The sequence below is a fragment of the Ruditapes philippinarum genome, unplaced genomic scaffold, assembly GCF_026571515.1.
Source record: "Ruditapes philippinarum isolate M1 unplaced genomic scaffold, ASM2657151v2 ctg964_1_1_1_1, whole genome shotgun sequence".
Taxonomy (NCBI): Eukaryota; Metazoa; Mollusca; class Bivalvia; order Venerida; family Veneridae; genus Ruditapes; species Ruditapes philippinarum.
In genome coordinates, this window is record NW_026866351.1 from 23489 (window position 1) to 44015 (window position 20527).

At 30.7% G+C, this 20527-nt stretch overlaps 1 protein-coding gene across 1 annotated transcript; it reads left to right on the forward strand.

The window, feature by feature from the left end:
- Nucleotides 1-1568: 1568 nt before the first annotated feature.
- LOC132732232 (barH-like 1 homeobox protein) lies at nt 1569-8904 on the forward strand. Its single transcript, XM_060718625.1, has 3 exons — nt 1569-2435; nt 6600-6819; nt 7749-8904. Exons 1-3 carry the CDS (start codon nt 1946-1948, stop codon nt 7990-7992), a joined length of 954 nt encoding a protein of 317 aa, XP_060574608.1. The 5' UTR covers nt 1569-1945; the 3' UTR covers nt 7993-8904.
- Nucleotides 8905-20527: the final 11623 nt, after the last annotated feature.

Here is a 20527-nt window from a genome sequence, read left to right on the forward strand (position 1 = left end):
AACAGTCAACCTTCATATAACCTCAACTATACATATAATGGATATCACATTATCACGTTCACTTGTGTTTAGTTGTATCAATTTTATGTGTCATAAATGTACTCAATTTGACCGTTTTATTGGTATTAAAAATATTCTAAAAGTTTTGTTGTTTTATCTGTTTAATCTGTTTTTCAATCTTCCCAACCCGTATGTTAATAAGATTCTTAATAACTGGTCGAAGCAACCAATACAGTGTAATGCATCTGCCACGGATTCAATTAGAAACGGATAAGTAACTTGTAAATTGACTCATTCTAATAGAAAAACTGATTTACAACGCACTCCCGTGTCATATCTATGACAAACCTTTGGAAAAAGATTAACATGGCTTACTGCGAGGAAGTTAATTCCCACAAGGGCACAACAATGGTCGCTATGAAAGGTATTTACCTGTGAAAGCACAAGTCAAGCATCATCTTTATATCGGCAAAGAAACATCTGTGTACGTTGTGGCAGCGAACCGTTTTAATCGGTGATTTTAATGCAATATCAGGCCCGTCATTTATACTTGGTGATATGAATAGTATTCAGTGGTTATTTTTCTTCCCTTTTTTGTAAAATTGATTATTATTATGGTTTTTGGTGAACGAGTGGATGAAATGAATTGAAATGAAATTTGTCAACAAACTCTTGTAATTATTTTTTCGTTGCGGTGTATCACACAAAAAAATAAACAAAAATATGAAGGCGTGTCTTAAATGGTCGACATGTTTTTCATTTTTGGTATGTTCTAAATGTCATGTTTATGATATTCTTCTTGCAATTTTTCATATGATATCTGAATGTTTGTCTCAATCTCATTGTATGCATTCCTTCTATTTGTAACATTTAGTATAATAATGAGATAGATTATTTTGATAGGTAAGGTTCTACACTCTTGTGAAATGCGTCATAGTTCCAAAAACATACATTTAAATAATACCCGATGATAGACCGTTTAAAAATGAATTATCTTCGAAAATGTAAAATATTTACCCCCAACAGACCGAGATACAAGTGTTAAAATTCTAACAACTATCTATGTAATTATTGAATATTAGTTTAACCAACAACCCTCAAACAGATTAGTCCATCAAAAGACCGGCGACAACGAGCAACTTTATTATAATTTTATAAATGACTCTTCCTAAAATTACTGTAATTTTGTTATATATTTACGCATTGTCCGTTAAACCGTTTAAGCGCCAATGGAGTAATTACTTAATTTTGTAATTTTGAATTTCCCTTACATTGTTTAGAATGATTGTAGATACTTCGATAAGCGACACGCAAACCCTTTTCAAGTTTTTTTTCCGCCTGATATTGTTTTCATTCTATTTTCACTTCATGTAAAGTGTTCAGTAATTCATTGCCTTATAATTGTGATTCTACCCAACTGTGCGCCGCCCCCGTAAAATCCAATATTCATTCAATTCGCTGTTAAACTCTTTAAGGCGGACCTTAATTTGGTCGATGACAGCTGAAAACACTGCGCATTGTAATATCAATAGGAAGAACTCGCCATCTAACGTGAAAATCGATGCCATGCCAATAATACTGCTTTAGTACTTGTGATTACAATTATTACGGGTGTCATCTACTCGAAACCTATCGCATTTTTAAGCTGATAGTATGACAAGTTGGTGACTATTTTAAAACGCTGATATACGCATTGCGGTAGTTAACTATTGTCAAACAATTGAAGTAACTTCAAAGATTTTAAAACTAGATAATCACAGTGAAGAAGGTTAAAGTGTTAACATATTTTGTTCAAATAAGGTGCAAGTTAGGGACATAAGACATTCATCACCTGACAGTGCGAGCGTGAACATCGAGGGGAAAGTGTTTGGGTACTTAAAAGTTTAAGACTATAGAGGATACAAAGAAAGTGACTTACTGACTAAGTTGTTTTGATTAATAAACAATGATACACCGGAAAGTGAGAATGAATTCTACAAATGTGTCCGAGGAATCGGACAGCTACTCTGAAGTTGAAGATCACGTTGATGTCGAATCAGATGGACAGGACGTTTCTGGAACGGCGACTGATCTTAGAATTCAAGAACGTCTCCATGGTGTAACGGATATTCAGAACAATCACAGCAATCCTACCAAAGACTCAAATTGTGACATGTTTACTAAACGTTCCGAAAAAGTTACTAAACCTGCAGTAAGACCATCATTTTTAATAACAGATATTTTATCAGACAATAAACGTACAGATTCGGAGACGGACTCGTCAGTTGGAAACACACCGTGCACGCCCTGTACGCCGTGCACACCATTAACACCAGTATCACATACAATTGACATTCAAAAAACAGCTGCAATATTAGCCCAAAGACAGTCGTCTGCATCTTCAAGACTTTTATTGTCTCCTTCTGAAAGATGTGATTCTCCGGACTCAGATGATGGTAAGTTCATCTTATTATTATCGTACTGTTTCTTATTGCAAAAAAAAATATTTATATAATTTATCTTTTAAAATATACATGGGTATATCACAGTATTCAAAATGTTATATCTTTATAAAACATACCAAAAACAGAATTTTATTACGTTATACAATACAGTGTCCCATAACATAAAACATAGATATATATGGTGATGAAAAAGTCGTATCGTTAAGTAAGAACATAAGATGCCACATATATAATATATTAGCATGATATTGATATGCAACGGGATTCAACTTGTATTGTATAGTTAAATACTTTTTACCATTAACTTTTGTATTTACAATCAACTAAACCATCAAAATTTCGATTTTCATTGGAACAATTCTATGCTTGAGTACTATTGTAATTTTAGTTTTTATTACCTTATCAACATTTACGAATTATAAGTTTTATCTTAATAAACATTCACCTTATCTTAACTGTGCCTCTTGTAGGGAATAGGCATTAGACACATTCTAATATATGTTCATACTCGAGATGAAGTCTCTATATTTTCTATATTTTATGACTCAATTGTTTATTTCTTAGACAAATTGTCATACTATGTTTGGTACGGGCACTATCATTTAGACATAAATATCATATATTTATCATAAAACAACATTTACCGAATAAAAAACTCGAAACTTGCTACTCAGATTTTAAAAGAATAAGATAATCGTGTTTTGAGCGTGTATTATGTCTTTCTTTTCATATTACACACTATTTGATCGGAACCAAAACTTTGGCAATATTGTAAACAATATACAATTGTAAACTATATAGAATGTGAATTTTTAAATGATACCTATCCAGTACATTCATGTTAGTTTAAAGGTTTCAAAGAGTGAACAAGTAAAAATAATATGAATTCATTGTACACCAAAATGATGGAACCCTATTAACAAAAAACACCACTACCCCCGACAACAACCACAACAAAATATATAGATATATAAAAAAGTCAACAAATAAAACAACTCATAATAGAAATAAAATTGTCTAGCGGACGTTCATTTTCAATTAGGCCATGATTGTGAACGAAATAAGAGAACAGTAAAGATACTAATTGAATTCTAATTCATCAAATAAAAGGAAAAAAATCGTCTTCATCAATTAAACATGACCGCTTTCATGTTACCACATACGTTCACCATGTATTAAACAGTCAAACAATAGAGTGAATTAATTGACTAATAAAAAAAGTAAAATAGTTTTTCTTCTAATGGGTTAAAACAAGAGACTAAAATGTAATGGAATAAAACAATTGTTTGGGAGGGATAAATATGCACAATGCTACATATGGCTAGTATGCCGGCGAAGATCATTTTGCATTATGGTACAAAACGCTTAATTAAATATTTAGGACTTTCTAATAGTATTTACACATTTCATAACTTTCTCTTGTCATCCGTTGAAAGGTAATAATTTATTCATAATTAAACCTTAACAGACAGTGAAATTAAAATGGACGGCGTAATGGAACGCTTTTCAAAAAGTGCTTGAAAAAGACGCAATAGAAATGATGTTTACGCGGGACAAATTATGGCATCAATTAGGTACCACGCAAAACAATAGCCATTTAAATTTATGAAACTTGTCAATATTCATTTCATGAAATATTTGTTGAAAATTGGTAGCAAGAAACAAAGCAACACAATTGTAGAACATTTTTTTATATAAAATATATATCATAAATCATTTATCAGTTCTACCATAAAGCATCTGTAATGACATGAAGTAAAATACATTCTTAAATAATTATAGAAAATGCACATTCAGTTAAGTAGTTACATGTAATAAGGAGGGTTGAAATTTATAAAAAAAAACTAACAGATTTGTTGCGAACAAAAAAACCGATTGTTATCAATGCTCTTAAATAGTTTCTTTTGTCAAACAACATTATTGTTAAAAGTTGCAAATTTACGAACATCAAGATCGTTGAAAGATTAGACACATAAGATAAATGTAACCAAATCAACTCCTGATATAAACAAAGGCAGTGACGAGATAGACAAAACCATCAGCTAATGCGGCAGTAATTCTAACAATTCAGCAACCACGTAATTTGATCAGGAAGAATTAACCTTTACAGGGTATTAACGAGCTGTAAGGAAGACCTGATTATTTTGCGTATCCTCCCATTGTGTCCCTTAACCACAAATCGTATTATAATTTACTCAGCCGAATCCCAAATTGGCGACAAGTTATATCGACGTCGGGGTGTTTTTCCGACTGCCTGAATTTCTATTGTGATGCTGAAGATATCCTTATCTAAGTCCCTCTCGTGATTTCCCGGGGTCTTCCACAATTTTTGGGCTATCATAAATCCGGGAGAATGAGCCTTTTCCCAATAAATGTTGCACTTAATTATTTTTTTCCCATAGAAATTAAAGATCATTTTCGGCATTTGTATTGGTTAAAACAAATGAATCATTTTTTTTATCATTCTTACCTATCAAATCACATATTTATTTTTTAAAAAACAATTGGAATATCAAAAATGACACATATATTGTGCCAGTGCCAAAACAAATCTATCGGAAACGTTTTAAGACATTTTAAAATGCGTAGAATATGATGAATGTTACAACTTTGTAGATTAAATCAACTTTTTATCATAAACTATTATCAAACAATCATGTGGTAACAAAATTGAATACCTTTGTTGTTTTTCTTTTGTTTTGTGTCATCAGTATTATAATATTTTTTTTGTAGTTTTTAGTTTTATAAATGAATATAGTACAAACAAACTATTGCATATTTAAATAATAAATAATAATAGTAAGTGGAATGAGATATGCAAAATGATAGAATTACTGGTGGTAAAACAAAATTTAAAAAGCATCTAGTAATGTTTAAGATAGAAAACATAAATGCGTTTTGTTGCAAATTAAAAAGCGATTTTAGGTATCGATATGGACAAATTAGGCGAAATGAAAAAATATAAAGATATATTTCTTATATGTTTTTTATTCAGACTTATTTCAGAAAAAAACATGCAATACACGGTACCCCCAACTTGCACCCTTAAATTCATTATCTATTTACACGATTTCTTGAACAAGATGAGATAAAGGTATATCTTTTCAAGCGGTGGAACAGTAAACAAATAATCAGAAAAGGAGCACAAACACAAATACTATCTCGTTAAAGGTTTTGTTACAGTTAAAACAATACTGAGACAAAGTTAATTGTGAAGTGTTAAAATAGTTTCACATAAACAATTAGTGTTATCGTGCTGATTTGAACTGTTCATACACGTTCGTGTTTTGTTACACTATCTCAAGATTGTTACTTAACCCTGTTTAAACATTGGACAATACAACTGCCACGGGTCGTGCGTCCATTGCGTGAAACTGTATCAAATGTAACAAGAAACACCCAAACAGCCCAAATTTTGTTAAAAATGGAAACATTCTTCAGTTTTAAAACCACAAAATATTTCAGATGAAATAAATAACTTTCGGTTACAAGATACCCGGAGTATTTGTGATCCGATGATATGATACAATGCAGAAAGATGTTAAACAGTTTTGCTAAAATTGTATCTTTTTTTAAGGACCGATAAAAGATAATTCAATTTTCAAAAAGAAACAAGCAACGTCATTGCCAATTAAATGGAAAAAACTTACTGCTAACGAAGATACCATTATGATAAAAACAAAAAACACAGAAGTTATGATAACAAAGTGTGGTTTAAATTAACGCTAAGATGCCTTAAACGATTAAAGATAGAATATTTTAAGTTTATTGTTGAAAGTAAGTCATATGGGTCATTAGAATTGTACACATTACTCAAATACTCTAGCGTCGTCGTTAAAACGTTATCGTTGTACACAAAGTATGAGAGAAAATGTAACGCAGCCAAAATTTTCGTTTAATCTTTGTCTTAATTAATTTGGTTTCTATTACAAGATGAGAAAAAGGAGCAAAGAAATGATAAACAGATAAAAAAATTACCACAGTACAAATAAAAAAATAAAGCAGACTGAACTCTTAAGATGTCCTCAACTTATTGTCACGTGTGTATTTACGATATATGTATCAAGAGAGTTTACCTTATGCAAAGCAAAGGGTCTTTTATATAAAATGATTTCCGTTGATACTTTAAACAATATTTTATTTCTTTATTTACAGAATCAAGAGACGGAAGTCCTTCCCCTGGATCAGAAAACGGATCTCTCAAATCAAGCAAGAAGTCACGAAAAGCAAGAACTGCATTTACAGACCATCAGTTGAATTCTTTAGAAAAAAGTTTTGAGAGACAAAAATACCTCAGTGTGCAAGACAGAATGGAATTGGCGGCAAAACTGAACCTTTCCGATACCCAAGTTAAAACATGGTATCAAAACAGAAGGTAAAAACATTCACTTTATAAAATAAAAGTATTTAATCACCTTTCTCTCTTTTTCATCTAATGTACTAGGAAATATTTAACTTACATTGACATCATTTCTAGGAATGCATAGAAACTAATATTTTTTTAGCAATAACGATCATCATTTGCGTTTTCTCCAAAACTACCTTGATTTTTTAATGAATTTTAGATGAAGTAATAAAATCATTCATGTTGGAAAACATTGTCGTGTTTGTTTCGAGTTTTCATAAACGGTCACCAACCTACGACATAAGGTTTCATTTGACTATCTCGAATTAAACGATCGATATGAATGCATGATTAAAGTGATGCGCCCAGGTTAATTGCCTGGAGGTGTGGATAATATTTGATACCGATTCTATCAAGGAGAACTGCTATTAAAGAAAATAATTGTACAGTTATAATTTGCACGACATATTGCCCGACATATGGCACCGTTTACCTGTAGAAAGCAGTTTCCTTTTTCCTGTCACTTAATTCTTTATCTATTCTCATTGAATGCTATTTTTTAGGCAAAATTTATTCATCAGTTATTAATGTCTTGGAGGAAAATAATAAAATGAAATTAATGATGGCATAAATTATGATAGTTTTAAAAAAAAATGGAAAAAGGCAAGCAATTGTTTTTGCAGTTATCAGTGATATTTATGCATAACAAGGGCTTTCCAAGGAGAATACAATATCTAATAAATGCGTCATGATGAGACTTTCATCGCCGAAATAACAAACAAAATTGCGTGTTTTTTTTGTAGCACATAACAAATGTTCAAATTTTCATATAATTTTGCATTTCTAAATGAAATCGGATATTAGGTATAATTACATTTCATATTTACGCTAAATATCTATATTTATTTTATTTTAGATATTCGAAACATAATAATTATGATCTGTTTCTCTAAATTCAGAACAAAGTGGAAGAGGCAAACAGCAGTTGGTCTAGAGTTATTGGCAGAAGCCGGAAGTTACTCCAACATGCAGCGCATGATCACATCAAGTCCTTACTGGGCGTCGTACCCTGGCTCCCACGGACACAACCCCGCCCTGTTATCAGGCATTGACTCTCTTTACTTCAGACAGGGTGTATCACCCTTGTCTTCACATAGACAATTGGTGTCCAATCTTTATTTACAAGGAATGGGCCGCATTTGATTTGATTAACATTCTTTCTGGTTCAAATGTGCCATTTTATTATGTATTTGATACTATAGAAGACTCTACAATGACGTTGTATGTATATTTATATTGAAAGAATAGAAATAGTGCCATATTTTAAAATTGAAAGAAAACGTCTTTTAATAGTATCATGACATTATTGCATTTTTTATCGCCTTTTTAAATACCAAAACATTTCTGTTCTAAAGTGTTCAGCCTATATTTAAATTTGTATATTTTATTCATCATACCAGCAAGTAAATTCTACGGCATTTTGTGCAATTCTTTATAAATTCGTTATAAATAAAAATAACAAATTTGTTTTTGCTATAATTTAATGCATTGTGTTCTCAGTTCTCATCAAAACATTTTCATCTTTATTCAGTTTTTGTAATTTTAAAAGAACGAACATTTTAATTTCTATATCGCTAAGTATGGTAACGGATTAATTAAAGAACAATACATGATGATATGTTTTCGTTGAAAGAAAAACACCTTATATTATTTATGAGTTTAACCTGTTTTGGTATATTATAAAGTAGTTTTGATATTTTGACGAAAGAGAAATTTATTTTCTTGACATTAGCATCCTTTTTTTTACTATAACTTTATATTTTAAACTTGTAAAAGGCAGTATAAAATCATCAGTTACATGACTATTACAAGATATTGTAAATCAGTAGAATTTTATGAAGTTTTTGAAAAATAAAAAGTTCACTATACGATTCACTTAGTACCTTATGACATACATAGGGCTGTTTTTTTTTCTAAGTGTATAATGTTTTTTCCTAAGTGTATAATGTTTTATGTTTTATTAATTTATGTGCTTCTCAATCATTAATACTTTGTTGTTGTTACTTGAACATTATTTTCATCATGGGAAAAGGAAAATAAATCTATAAAACTGAATTCTTTGTTTCTTGTTTTAATAAGGTCATAGAAGGATATACCGTTTAGATAAATAATTAAAGAAGGTCGAAACGAAGCAAAGAATCATTTTATTAAAGTCTGAATAAAAAAGCCTAAAGGTCCAAACATCTAAAAAATTCATCCGTAACATCAAACGTGAACCTGTAATTTTTAATTGTAACGCAAAAACCTCTAGTGCCGCAGACAACAGTCTGGAAAGTTTTTAAGAAGATTTAGTGTTTAATTTGTTATTTTCGAAGAAGTGTTATGCACATATGGTTATCATGTGGAATGATACCGATCAAAACTTTAAAGGAAAGAATAACCTAAAACAAGACAGTGGTTCACGTATACTGTACACAGAATTAAAATGTATAAGTCCATAATAGGCACATTTTCATAAGATTTTCAAATACATGTATTGATAAAACAATGTATCATTTGGATATTTTTCGTAAGAAAATTTCTAAAGCATAAAGGTATTGATAGTGTCCAGTTTAGTTTAATACGGATATATATATATAGTTAATAATAATAATCTCAAAAACCACAAAAAACAACAACAACAAACATATTAAAGGGACTTGTCAATGTGAAAAATACACCAACATCGTCTTTTTACAATGTATTAGAGAGTAAAAGACAAATGCATTTACACATGATATTAATTTCTTAAACAAAAGAAGGAACAAGAGACTTGGTCATAGTTGATGATGACATAGAACAAATAGACCGAGCATGACTGCACCAAAAGTTTGAAAATAAAACTTGAAACAAAAGGGTAATGTCCCTCTTACCAAATTTATTATAGAACAGAAAATTCTTTTTGCATATATCTCATTTGAAACAGAAATAATGAAATGTGATAAACAGTTAAACAGATGAACTATAAAACATAATCTAATAATAAGGACTCTGATCAAAGGAATTATTGATTATTGATCAGAATGTAACAGACTACAGCAGAACATTGAAATGCTTCAATGAACAAAGATTTGAACAAACGATTTTGTCCTATTGCTTTTTCAATTAGTGTGATGATTATGTTTTAAAAAATATGTAATACCATTTAATTTCAAATCAACTTAAATGCTATAATGTATACAAAATATTTAAACACAAGCCTATGATCAAGAAAATATTTTTTGTATCATCACTTTAATATAACGCTTCATGAAGTGTAATAATGGTATGCAACCTCATCCTAAAATGCTGGTTCATTTTAAACAAAATTATCACATAAATACAATAACGCTTTGAAACTGTTTGTCAATATCTGTCACTTTAAGTTGCTGCTAGTCAAAGCTGAAAATAAAATCTTGCATAATCAAAAGATAAGACATGAAAAAGTATTAATGTAAAATTTAAAACATAAACTACAATATAAGTGTTAAAAACGAGTATTACCTCTGGTTTAGATATAAATTATGTTTGTAATAGAAAAGCAATCTTGCAACATATAAACATAGCTCTGTAATGTTCAAGATCCGTCTGGAGATTTTGGATTTATTTTATATGAGGAAGCTATCCAGCTAGTTTACGGAATGTCGGTGGTTTTATATTGATGCTCGCTCGTGTCTGAAACAATGCACGGAGGGGCACCTGTGGTTTTTCTCCACCAGTAAAGGTGAAAAGCCGCCATATGACCAGTACTAGGTTGGTGAGAGGTAAAACCCAACCAAGAATGTTTTAGATAGCTACCGACTTGCAAAACTGACTATAAAAAAGCAATCTCAACCTATCAAAATCTATATTTAGACAGATCAATGTATCCTAAAGCTACCGTAATAAAGATGGGTTAATGTGAAATCCAGGCTTCATAACCTCTGAACCCTTTCAAAATTCAATAATGTTAAGTTAAATCCGTTATTTTCTCGTTTTCTTTTTACTATTGGACCATGATTCTACTTAAGCCGTTGCTAGGGGGCATGGACGGTAACCTGCAAATACCACTTCGTTCCATGTACTGGCTAAATCAAACCGAGTTTGCAACATTTTCATTTGTGTTATTTTTGTGCCTCCTTTAGGGATGTAAGTTCATATTTCAATGACTGTTAAATCTTGCGTGCATGTACAAGGAAAATATTATCTTGAACATTTTGATGAAATCTCTATACTCGTAATTGATCATAAAACAAATGACATTCGTCAGCTTACAAAAGAAAAAAAACAAGCTATGTACTTCATTTGTTTTCTTTTTACATCCCTAAAGTTATTACATTTACCTACACAAATGAATGCAAATTTTCTTTAAAGAAAAGGCAAAAGTGTTGTTTGCTAAATTCTTTTACTTTAGAAGTAACAAAACAACTGAAACCTAGTGGTATTTCATCTACTATATTAAACATTTAACTTTTTCTTTAACTTTTAAAAGAGTCATAAAACGAACAATTGTTCAGCAAGATGGTCAATGAATACAATTTGAGAAACTGTAACAGAAAGCCTAAAATACATTATGTTTTGAGAAAATAAAATTAATGGTCATACAACGCATCCTTTTTCATATCAGTCTATAAATGTCTTATATAAATTATTACAGCATTATTTGATTTGACTTTAACTTGTCTTAAATTTGATTAACCACTGGTTGCTAGTACTACCTTGAAGTCATGAGAAAGTTGAAGATTGATGCATTGATATTGACGTCATGTATTGTTATATTGATGGAAAGCAAAAAACAAAAAAAAAACAAAAAAAAAACAAATGGTTTGATGCAAATTAGCAAGCAATCTGACTTTATACTCTGTTGGTCAAACATCCGAAAAAAATGAAAGCCAAACAAAACAAATTTTTATTTCGTGCTATGCCGCCTAATCACTCAGTCAGATTAATTTTCATAAATAAAATATAGAAATCAAATTTGATGCGACCCGAAGTTGAAATTTATTGGTTTGATTCGCGTTTTTAAGCAGAATATTGTCACTTTATATCAACACAGTCTCAGAATATTGACACAATCGCCTGCCATTCTTAAAAAAAGTGGTGAACTCAATAAAAAAATAAGGAGACGCCTGATGTTAACTATTTTGTAATTGTACACACTAAAGTCTCCTTTAATAGAAAACGCGAAGATCCTGCAAATAATGTTTAATTAAGGAATCATTTATACAGCAAAATAACTTAAAAAGTACATTGAGACCATTAACCAGAGCAAGGTTCAAAATATCTAAATGTCGGCTTGCCGAGAAAAAATACGGTAATGTTAAATCTTTGACAATGATTTGCATACACAAAATAGTATTTGACTGTAAGCTTGAACGATATTGTCTTTGTTAAAATAACATTTATATTTTCATTCTTATCAACTGTCCTTGTGGTTAACCGATAATTGTATACAGTGTGGTAACAATTATATGATTTTGTACGAAATGCATTTGATTTGAGGTGCATCAATTAGTGCTTGGTGTTGTGTTAAAATATAGTTGAAAACATACAATCAGACAATATAATCACGTCAACAAAATGTGTTCACGAGAAAGTCTATAATAAAATAATATGTGTAATATGTTTATTACCAAAAACAATGAAACTGTCTGTGCTATAGGAAAGTTCATGAAATACTAAAAAGATATATCCTTCTATTTGAATACAGTTACATCGTCACACAAATTTATATAGCTATGGTTCCAACTATCTGTATGCAGTAATCAAATATAGACGTTATCGATGCATGGAAATGATTATTCACACAAAAAAGACGTAAACTGTGTTATTAATATAGCATTGAAGATGAATTTTATTACACGTCATCGTTTTATACCATCTTCAGCACTGCTTAACCGACACATTTATTCTTCATCAACGCAGTGTTTATATAGTAAACATACAAAGTGTCCTGCATTATGCAAACATAATACACAATGCTTCATTATTGTTCTTTGCGTTTAGAGTACATAGTCAAAGAAATGGTTTTAAGAATGACATTACTTGACACTTTGAATGCATACCCAGTGACCTTTCAAGTATAGAAAATATATCAATTAATCATTCTGAACTATCCATTGACAAATCCAATGCAATGAATCAATCAAAAGGTCAGACAGTGAATCTTGTATATTCAATATGTGGGGAAATTATACCCATAAAATACGGTTCACTTTGTCTTTAAATACCGTCAATTTGATCCGTTTTTATCATAGATCTACGCTTATCGAATCACTTCACAAGTTATATTAAAACAATGAAGCCACTTTCTCGCTTGGTGGTTATGTCCGAATTATCAATGTTAAAATCAGACAGAAATTAAACGGTGAACAAAGGTTAAAACGCTTAATACTTCATAAACCATTAACTGTTGGGTGTAGTTTTATACAAAATTATAATTACTAATATAATTATCAAAGAAGCGAAACTTGAGAAGAAAAAACAAACAAAACAACCTTTAGATCCCATTAATCTAGATATGCACTGCAAGACCTTTTTGTGCTTAGGTTCGTCTCAAAGTACTTAAAACCTTAGAACATGAGAGACATGCAATAGTAAAAACCACATTTGAAAGCGTACCAACCATTTAAATTATCATTTAATAAAAGGATGTTTAATTTTATTTTTATATACAATAGATAGAAAGGAATATTTGCTTTGTAGTAAACTTGGGGAAATAATCAAATGATCACTCTCAAACTGAAAAAGAAAACAACTTAATATAAATAATGTTAATAGTTTTTCGCATTGCTGAAACGCAATGGACAAAATACAAAATTTACTCATTCAAAATGCTTTTTATTTTCATTTTCCATTTGCCTTACAAGACTTATCTTGTACTTTAACATGGCTTAATATAGTCACGTTACTACATACAAACTTTATTTCAAATGTCTTTGTCCAATGCTATTGTAAGTTTACTTGTCTATTTCAGTCTGGATAAGGGGAAGATCCCCCGAAAACAATAGAAAAAGTTGAAAGGTTTAAAATGCAGTTTCGTTTGATCGAATCTGTTCATGAGTGATTCGGAAATGTGCAAAAATGTGTCATGTCCAACTGGCACCGGTTTTACAAGTATTCAATCTTCAAAACATTTAAGCATTGTAATCACTGACACCAAAGGACCAGAACGGCACCGATAAAAGTACGAGGTAACGTTTAAAAGCTGCCGCATAGCTTTTACTTACAAGGGTTCAAATCCACACACGTTTTATATGTTTTCAATATTCGTCGATAGATCCATACGACGGTGTGAAACAGTATACATTTGTCTTTCCATTTTTAATAATAACTATGCTGAAATTCAACAGCTTTTATGGAATTTATATAAGTGAAAGAGTTATTCAATAACTTGAAATTATCCTTTGTTCTACAATATATCTGGACTGTTTTTAATCGGATCTCGTAATATCAATTTTTCAACGTTCACATCCGTCCGATATGTGCATGTTATCAAATAGTAAAACTTTGCTTTATATTTTTTGTATTTATTTGAGTAATTGGTATTAATTCAGAGCTTACAATCTAGCCAGTGTGATTTGCAAATTATGTAATTTCAATCATTACATTTCCTTGCATGGAAAAAGCCTTTAAAATCATTTTAATTCTTAATCTCTACATATAAATGTTATTATTAAATCTGAACAATTTTATTGCTTCTATTTTTCTCCCCGTTTTTTTCCTGCTCTCTAGATGTTGGCTGCACATGGTTTGTTCTTGTCATTTTTTATATTCTTTTCTCTGTGAGCATGTATAACCGATATGTTTTCAAACTATAACAAGTTCGTGTTCAAACAGATACAAATAACGATTCATCTATTGACACAATATCAATGAATAAGAATAAAGATTATTCATATCAAAATTCAAATTCCTTTTTTAATAATCAAAAATATGTTCACACCTGTAGAATCTATTTAGAGTTTTTGAATGTTAGTCATTTGAAACTCGGGCAAATTGGTCTTATTAATATCAATAATGAATCATAAAACGTTTTTTTCAACCACAGCTTTGATGGGTAAAACATGGAATGAAAGACATTCATATGAAAGTTACAGGTGTATAAAGGTAGATCAAATGTTTATTGCGGAAACTAATGGTTGTTGTAATTCAGGGTCATCATTAAAGACAAGATATAATAGCAGTTGTTTAACGGATGGACTGAAGAGATATCTTAATCGTGCAATTTAATGCAATGCTTACCACCCATTTAACTTTTATGACTTTGAAAATAATGCGATCTTTAGTGATGAAATTACCGTTTTACAAATGTTTAAACCTCCCGGTTTTTATAAAATGGGATATAATTAATATCGAAACAATTTCACCAACAAATTGCCTGGGAACACGCTATGGTATTTAAAGTTTACGGGACAGGAGCGTAAGAATTTAGCAAATGTCATTCTGAATCACCATGGGAAGAAAAGACATCCTTGGCGGACCCTGTTCAATGGACATAAATATGATTATTCTTCTACCGTAAACAATATTCATCAAAATCGGTCATAAGCCCAATTTTGTTATGAGAAAAAAATCCTAATAATAAGCATACATTTTTGTGGCTTTGTACAGACAGTATTTAATTTTTCTGTGAAATAATGATTTTTTTCTTTTGAAAACAATATGACATGCATAGTGAAAATTGCCTTTTTATTTTATGTTGAGACAAGTGTATTTATGTATGACTGTTTATCTATTACAGCAAAGTCTCGCTTTACGACCAACCGTAAATCGCAGTCCCGATTTTTTGTATAAACAAAACGTGTAAGTTCAGGTAAGAGAATCCAAAATCTGTAGTGCGGTAAGCTCCTAAGAGGAAACCTTCTAAAATTCTGTAATGAGCGGATCCAGTTTGAATTTGATTTTAAAGAATACATGTATTTGAAAAGTGTATTTTAAGCATAGAAATTTAGCCGTAAAAAATAAATGTAAAATGAAAATACAAGAAAGCTAATATCATAAGCGTACGTGATTTCATGAACATATACGACTTTGAAAATAAATTAATGTCGTTAGAAAGGCGTATTAAAAATGTTATAAAATTATTTAAAAGAAACCATAAGTCGGTGCTAGGGAGCGTAGGCGGTATCTTGTATTTATCATTAATCATTATCGTAAAGATGCAACAAAACAAAAACAATAAAACGGACTTTACTTTGATTTTACTTTTATCTTCGACGCAATAAACAGAAACATTTTTATGTCGAAATTTTGAACTTCCAACATGAATGACAGGAAAATTTGCAGGCGAGATTTGATTGAGTCTATTCGTGATTTGTATATGTGAATGAGTCTCTCTAGCAACAAATATACAGATATCAACACAAATGTAAATATAAAAATGGTATAATTTAGAACTATCCCCATGTACAGCGGCTACCAAGGATTCTTCAATGTCACACTTTCGTGCCATTCCATGTAAAAGAGCGTGTGGTAGTAAAATAGAATAATTCGTGGGCTTGAAAAGAATTTCTGTCAGTCTTTTTAATGTACTAAATTCATGCTGTTGAACATGACCATATAAGGAAGGATTTTCAAATTTATCATAAGCAATTTTGCTATGGTCAATTAAAATGTCCCTTGAGCATTTGTATGTAAATGACACAATAAATCGTAAATGTTAGTCTTACGAACAGGTGTGTACAGACAGGAAATATCACTATTTAAAGTTGGTTATACTAATTTCTTCGATTGTTTCCAAATTTATAGGTTTTTATCTAATTCCATAGTAAAAGCTATGGGATGAAATTGATCACTTAAAATTACCAACTTATAAACATTAAAAAGCATTCGTGATCATATTGCCATGAAATTGACTACAGGTGTTTGAGCTACGAAGACGTTGTATAGGCCTAACAAGCGATGGTCCACGTGAAACCCGAGCAATGATAATACATTTATTTCCTTCTTTTGCTGAAGAGCTATTGCTCCGTGAAATTTAAGTAACATACGAGATTCATAATCAACGTATTCGAGATGAAAATTAATGCGCCACAGTAAAGTATAATCACAGGATAAGATATGTCAAAATAACAGCTTGTCGATAAGATGCGAAGCATTCCGAAACTACGAGAAGTAATCGGGTTGAGATGTGATTTATATTAATTTGTTTTTATCACTTTCATCTCCCTAACATTTACTTTCACCATGGCGTTGAAACCTTAAATTACAGCTTTTGTTGGGGGATATTTCAAGAAACCTAAGAAATTAATGAGAGAAATATTCGGATAACTTTGGGCGGGCGCAATGTTTTGTTGTGCCCGGATTTTTATTGTCCGGGTATCAATTTGGTATTGATTTAATTTTAACTTCCTAAGTGGAATATTTAGTTCTTCTGAATGCAAGTGCTTTTGTGTCTTTACCTTTTTATCTTCATTGCAGGGCAAGATAGTTGGCTTTCTAAATAAACTGTAATCAAGTTTTAGGTTCCGAGCATCTTTCTTGTAATTAAATACAATTAGCTGGTAACTTAGTAACAGAAAAGAAGTTTAAACACAATGATTACTTGGCTAATATAGAAATATAGTCTGCGTTAAAACCACCCAGACAATTACAAAACCGCATAAATCGTCCTTTAAATAGAAGCGAATTTAATAACAGACCAGAAGAACAGTTCCGTTCTGTTCTTATTTTAAAAAAGAACCAAAGTCTCAGAAAAGGCAACTCAAAACAAATGTTTTTTTTTTAATGATTCTTATCATAAACCGTACTTTTTATTTATCAATATTTCAGATTTAATTTACTTTATATGTACTAATAACTTTTGCATGCATATCTCCTAGCTTTACAGATAGTTATACTGTTAAAATTTCTGTCATTACATAAGTCATTATTTTTTTTTAAACAATTTGTACAGCCGTTGAAAAGTTTGCCCATACTTCATTTCATTGCTATGCATTTCTGATTCTTCGGGCTCATTGATTCCAATGCCTTTAATGCTGAGTATTGCTTAGGGCGGTGCTAGAGTGCATATGTGAAGTGTTTTTTATTACAAAATATATCTCATGAATAGACTCACTTGTCAACTCATTTGTTTTCATTGTCCATTATTGTGTACGTTTTTTAAGTGAAATATTTGATAATTTTGTGTGACATTTCATTAAATGTACCTCAACTCAACACCAAAAGTCACTAAATTATGTCTTCAATTGAGTAAATGGTCCTAGGTTGACAACCCTTCATATTATTTCAATCTATGAATAGGAGATTTAAAGATGTGAACTTAATTAACATGTAATAAAATATGAAGAATATATTATGACGGAAAACTGAACAGGTTTTATTTTTTATTTTCTACTTCTTCATCTTCTTTCTCTCATTTTCTTCTTCTACTTCTTCTCTTTCGTCTCCTTCTTCTTTTTTATATTCTTCTTATTCTTCCTTTTTTCTCATTTCTTCTTTTTTGTGTTCTTCTTCTTGCATTTCTATAACATACATTATAAACAGATCTTATGACTCAATTGGTTCTCTTTAATACAAAATAAGGATTTACAATTTAAAAATGACAAGTAAAAGTCGTAAAAATTTGAATCTTCTTTCATTGCATAAACTACTCCAGTCCACTACCTTGATTGGTAATAAGTATTTTTTAAACAGCAATCGTTTAAATTTTCTTTAAATATTTTTTCGCTTTTCTTCATACTACCAAGGACATGTGTTATCTCGGTGAAGATCGGGTCTTGCCTATTTAACACGTGATTATAGCCAATAATTTAAAACGTGATAATTTTCATTCCTTTTCGGTAATCATCGGCCTTCAAATGTTAACAGATAGCGCCGTTTTGAAAGAAATTATCGCCCGATTAGAAGAAACAAAGACGAGAAAATGTGCCTAATTTTCCCTAATTTTAACAGTTAGGCCGCCGCGTTGGTCCAAGGAATTTGCTATTTGTTATCTTATCTCCTTCAAACCTTTTTAGACAATTCGTTTTAGGAATCTTACTAACTAGGTCCTGGTTTTATAGACAATGTCCAATTAGTTTAAAGAACTGAAATAGTCCAGGTTATCTGCCATTTGTGTTCCTTTCATCTTGCGTGATTCACAGCTCTTACGTACTAATAACTTCATATATATATAGTATAGTAAATAGTTTTTAAAGTCTCCTTAAATTATCGTTAAAAATAAACGTATTTTCTTTAATTTTAAGGTAAGTGAATAATTAACAAAATGACAATAACATGTTTTACTTGCCCTATAAATACTTTTTAGAAAATTAGCAAAAATTATATCATGTTTATTGCCTTTAAAGTTTCAGAAAAGACGGACAATACATTTCTTTTTGCCTGTGACGTGTACAAAAGAGTACATGTGCAACAAATTGACATTATTTGTGCCAAATAAGATATTCGTATTTTATGAAATAAAGCATTTACTTTCAAACATATAGGGTTATATTTTGGTTAAATGTATTTTTTTATATCTGGCAGTACTAAAATTGTTTCTGATAATGTAAAGCAATTTTATAATCTAACTTATTTATTATTAAGATTTGTTATTATTTTCACACAAGTTTAATAACTACAATAAAAATAAGTTTTTTTTATTTTTTTATCATGTATTTTGTGTAATTCATACCTCTTGTCTAAGTGTTTGTGTATTTTTATGATGGACCATGCATGTTTTCTCATTGCATATTCAAATAAATCACTTATTCCCAGTATTGAATTTGATTAATAGCTATTTTCCAATATTATTTTGAATCAATTGCAATTTCGTTAATATTTAAGGAAATGTGTGTTTCATTTTAACCATAACAAAATACAATCATTTTCATACACGTTAGGTGCCAGTTGTTATGTATTTCCGTTATTTTTGATGTTGAATTATTGTAAATTCGTGTTTTACTTTAGCATTTGCATAATAGACAGGCAGACAGACTTATACTTTTATTTACAATTAGGTTCTACATTACATATATTTAAAGATCCCTGGAATTCTAATGAATGGTCCGAAGTTTGCTATCATTTAGGTTTGAAAATGTAAAAGTTTTCCGAAGACTCACATTTTGCCCAGTTTTTTATGCATCACAATAGAAGATGTGAAGTGCTTTGTGGCAGCTGTAAAAAGTTGCCCTGCACTTCACTTCGGTGTTGTTATATTTTTCTGGTCCTTCGAGATCATTGAATCCAACACATTTAGGTTTTGAAAATTGAGTGCCGCTCAAACCGGTGCTGGGGGGGGCGTGCGGGAAGTTGCATTTGTCATATTATCTTTCATGAACAGACTAAAACAAAGCAAGTCTGTAATTTTCTTGTAATTTTATTTTGTTGTGACAAATGCGTCCGAGGGATCATATTTTGTCCAGATTTGTAAATCCTAGATATATCAATTATGAAAAATACTTGGACAAAATACTACAAAACAATTATTATGTTATTAAAAGATAATTAATAAAAAAAACACCCAGAAAACCGAAGGTTAATGCTGAATCCACACCAATGTCTCATCATCCCGGCAATAAATTCATGGTGATCTAATTTCCTATGCCTCGCTAATAATCAGCGGGCGAACAGTCTTCGTAGAGTCTTTTAGATTTCAACGTCCATTTATGTTAAATACAATTTGTCTCAAACGCTAAACTCGGCCTCTCAGCGCCATTGTTTCGCCGACAAGTTACACAAATACGGCCTCAGATCTGCTTTATTTAACATGACGATTTCGCCGTAATGCCTTTTAAAATGTTTCCAGAGTTATCCAAGT

Coding starts and splice junctions, on each gene's coding strand:
- LOC132732232 (XM_060718625.1), top strand. CDS start 1,946: ATGATACACCGGAAAGTGAGAATGAATTCTACAAATGTGTCCGAGGAA. Junction 2,436..6,599: donor TTCTCCGGACTCAGATGATG/GTAAGTTCATCT, acceptor CTTTATTTACAG/AATCAAGAGACGGAAGTCCT. Junction 6,820..7,748: donor ACATGGTATCAAAACAGAAG/GTAAAAACATTC, acceptor CTCTAAATTCAG/AACAAAGTGGAAGAGGCAAA.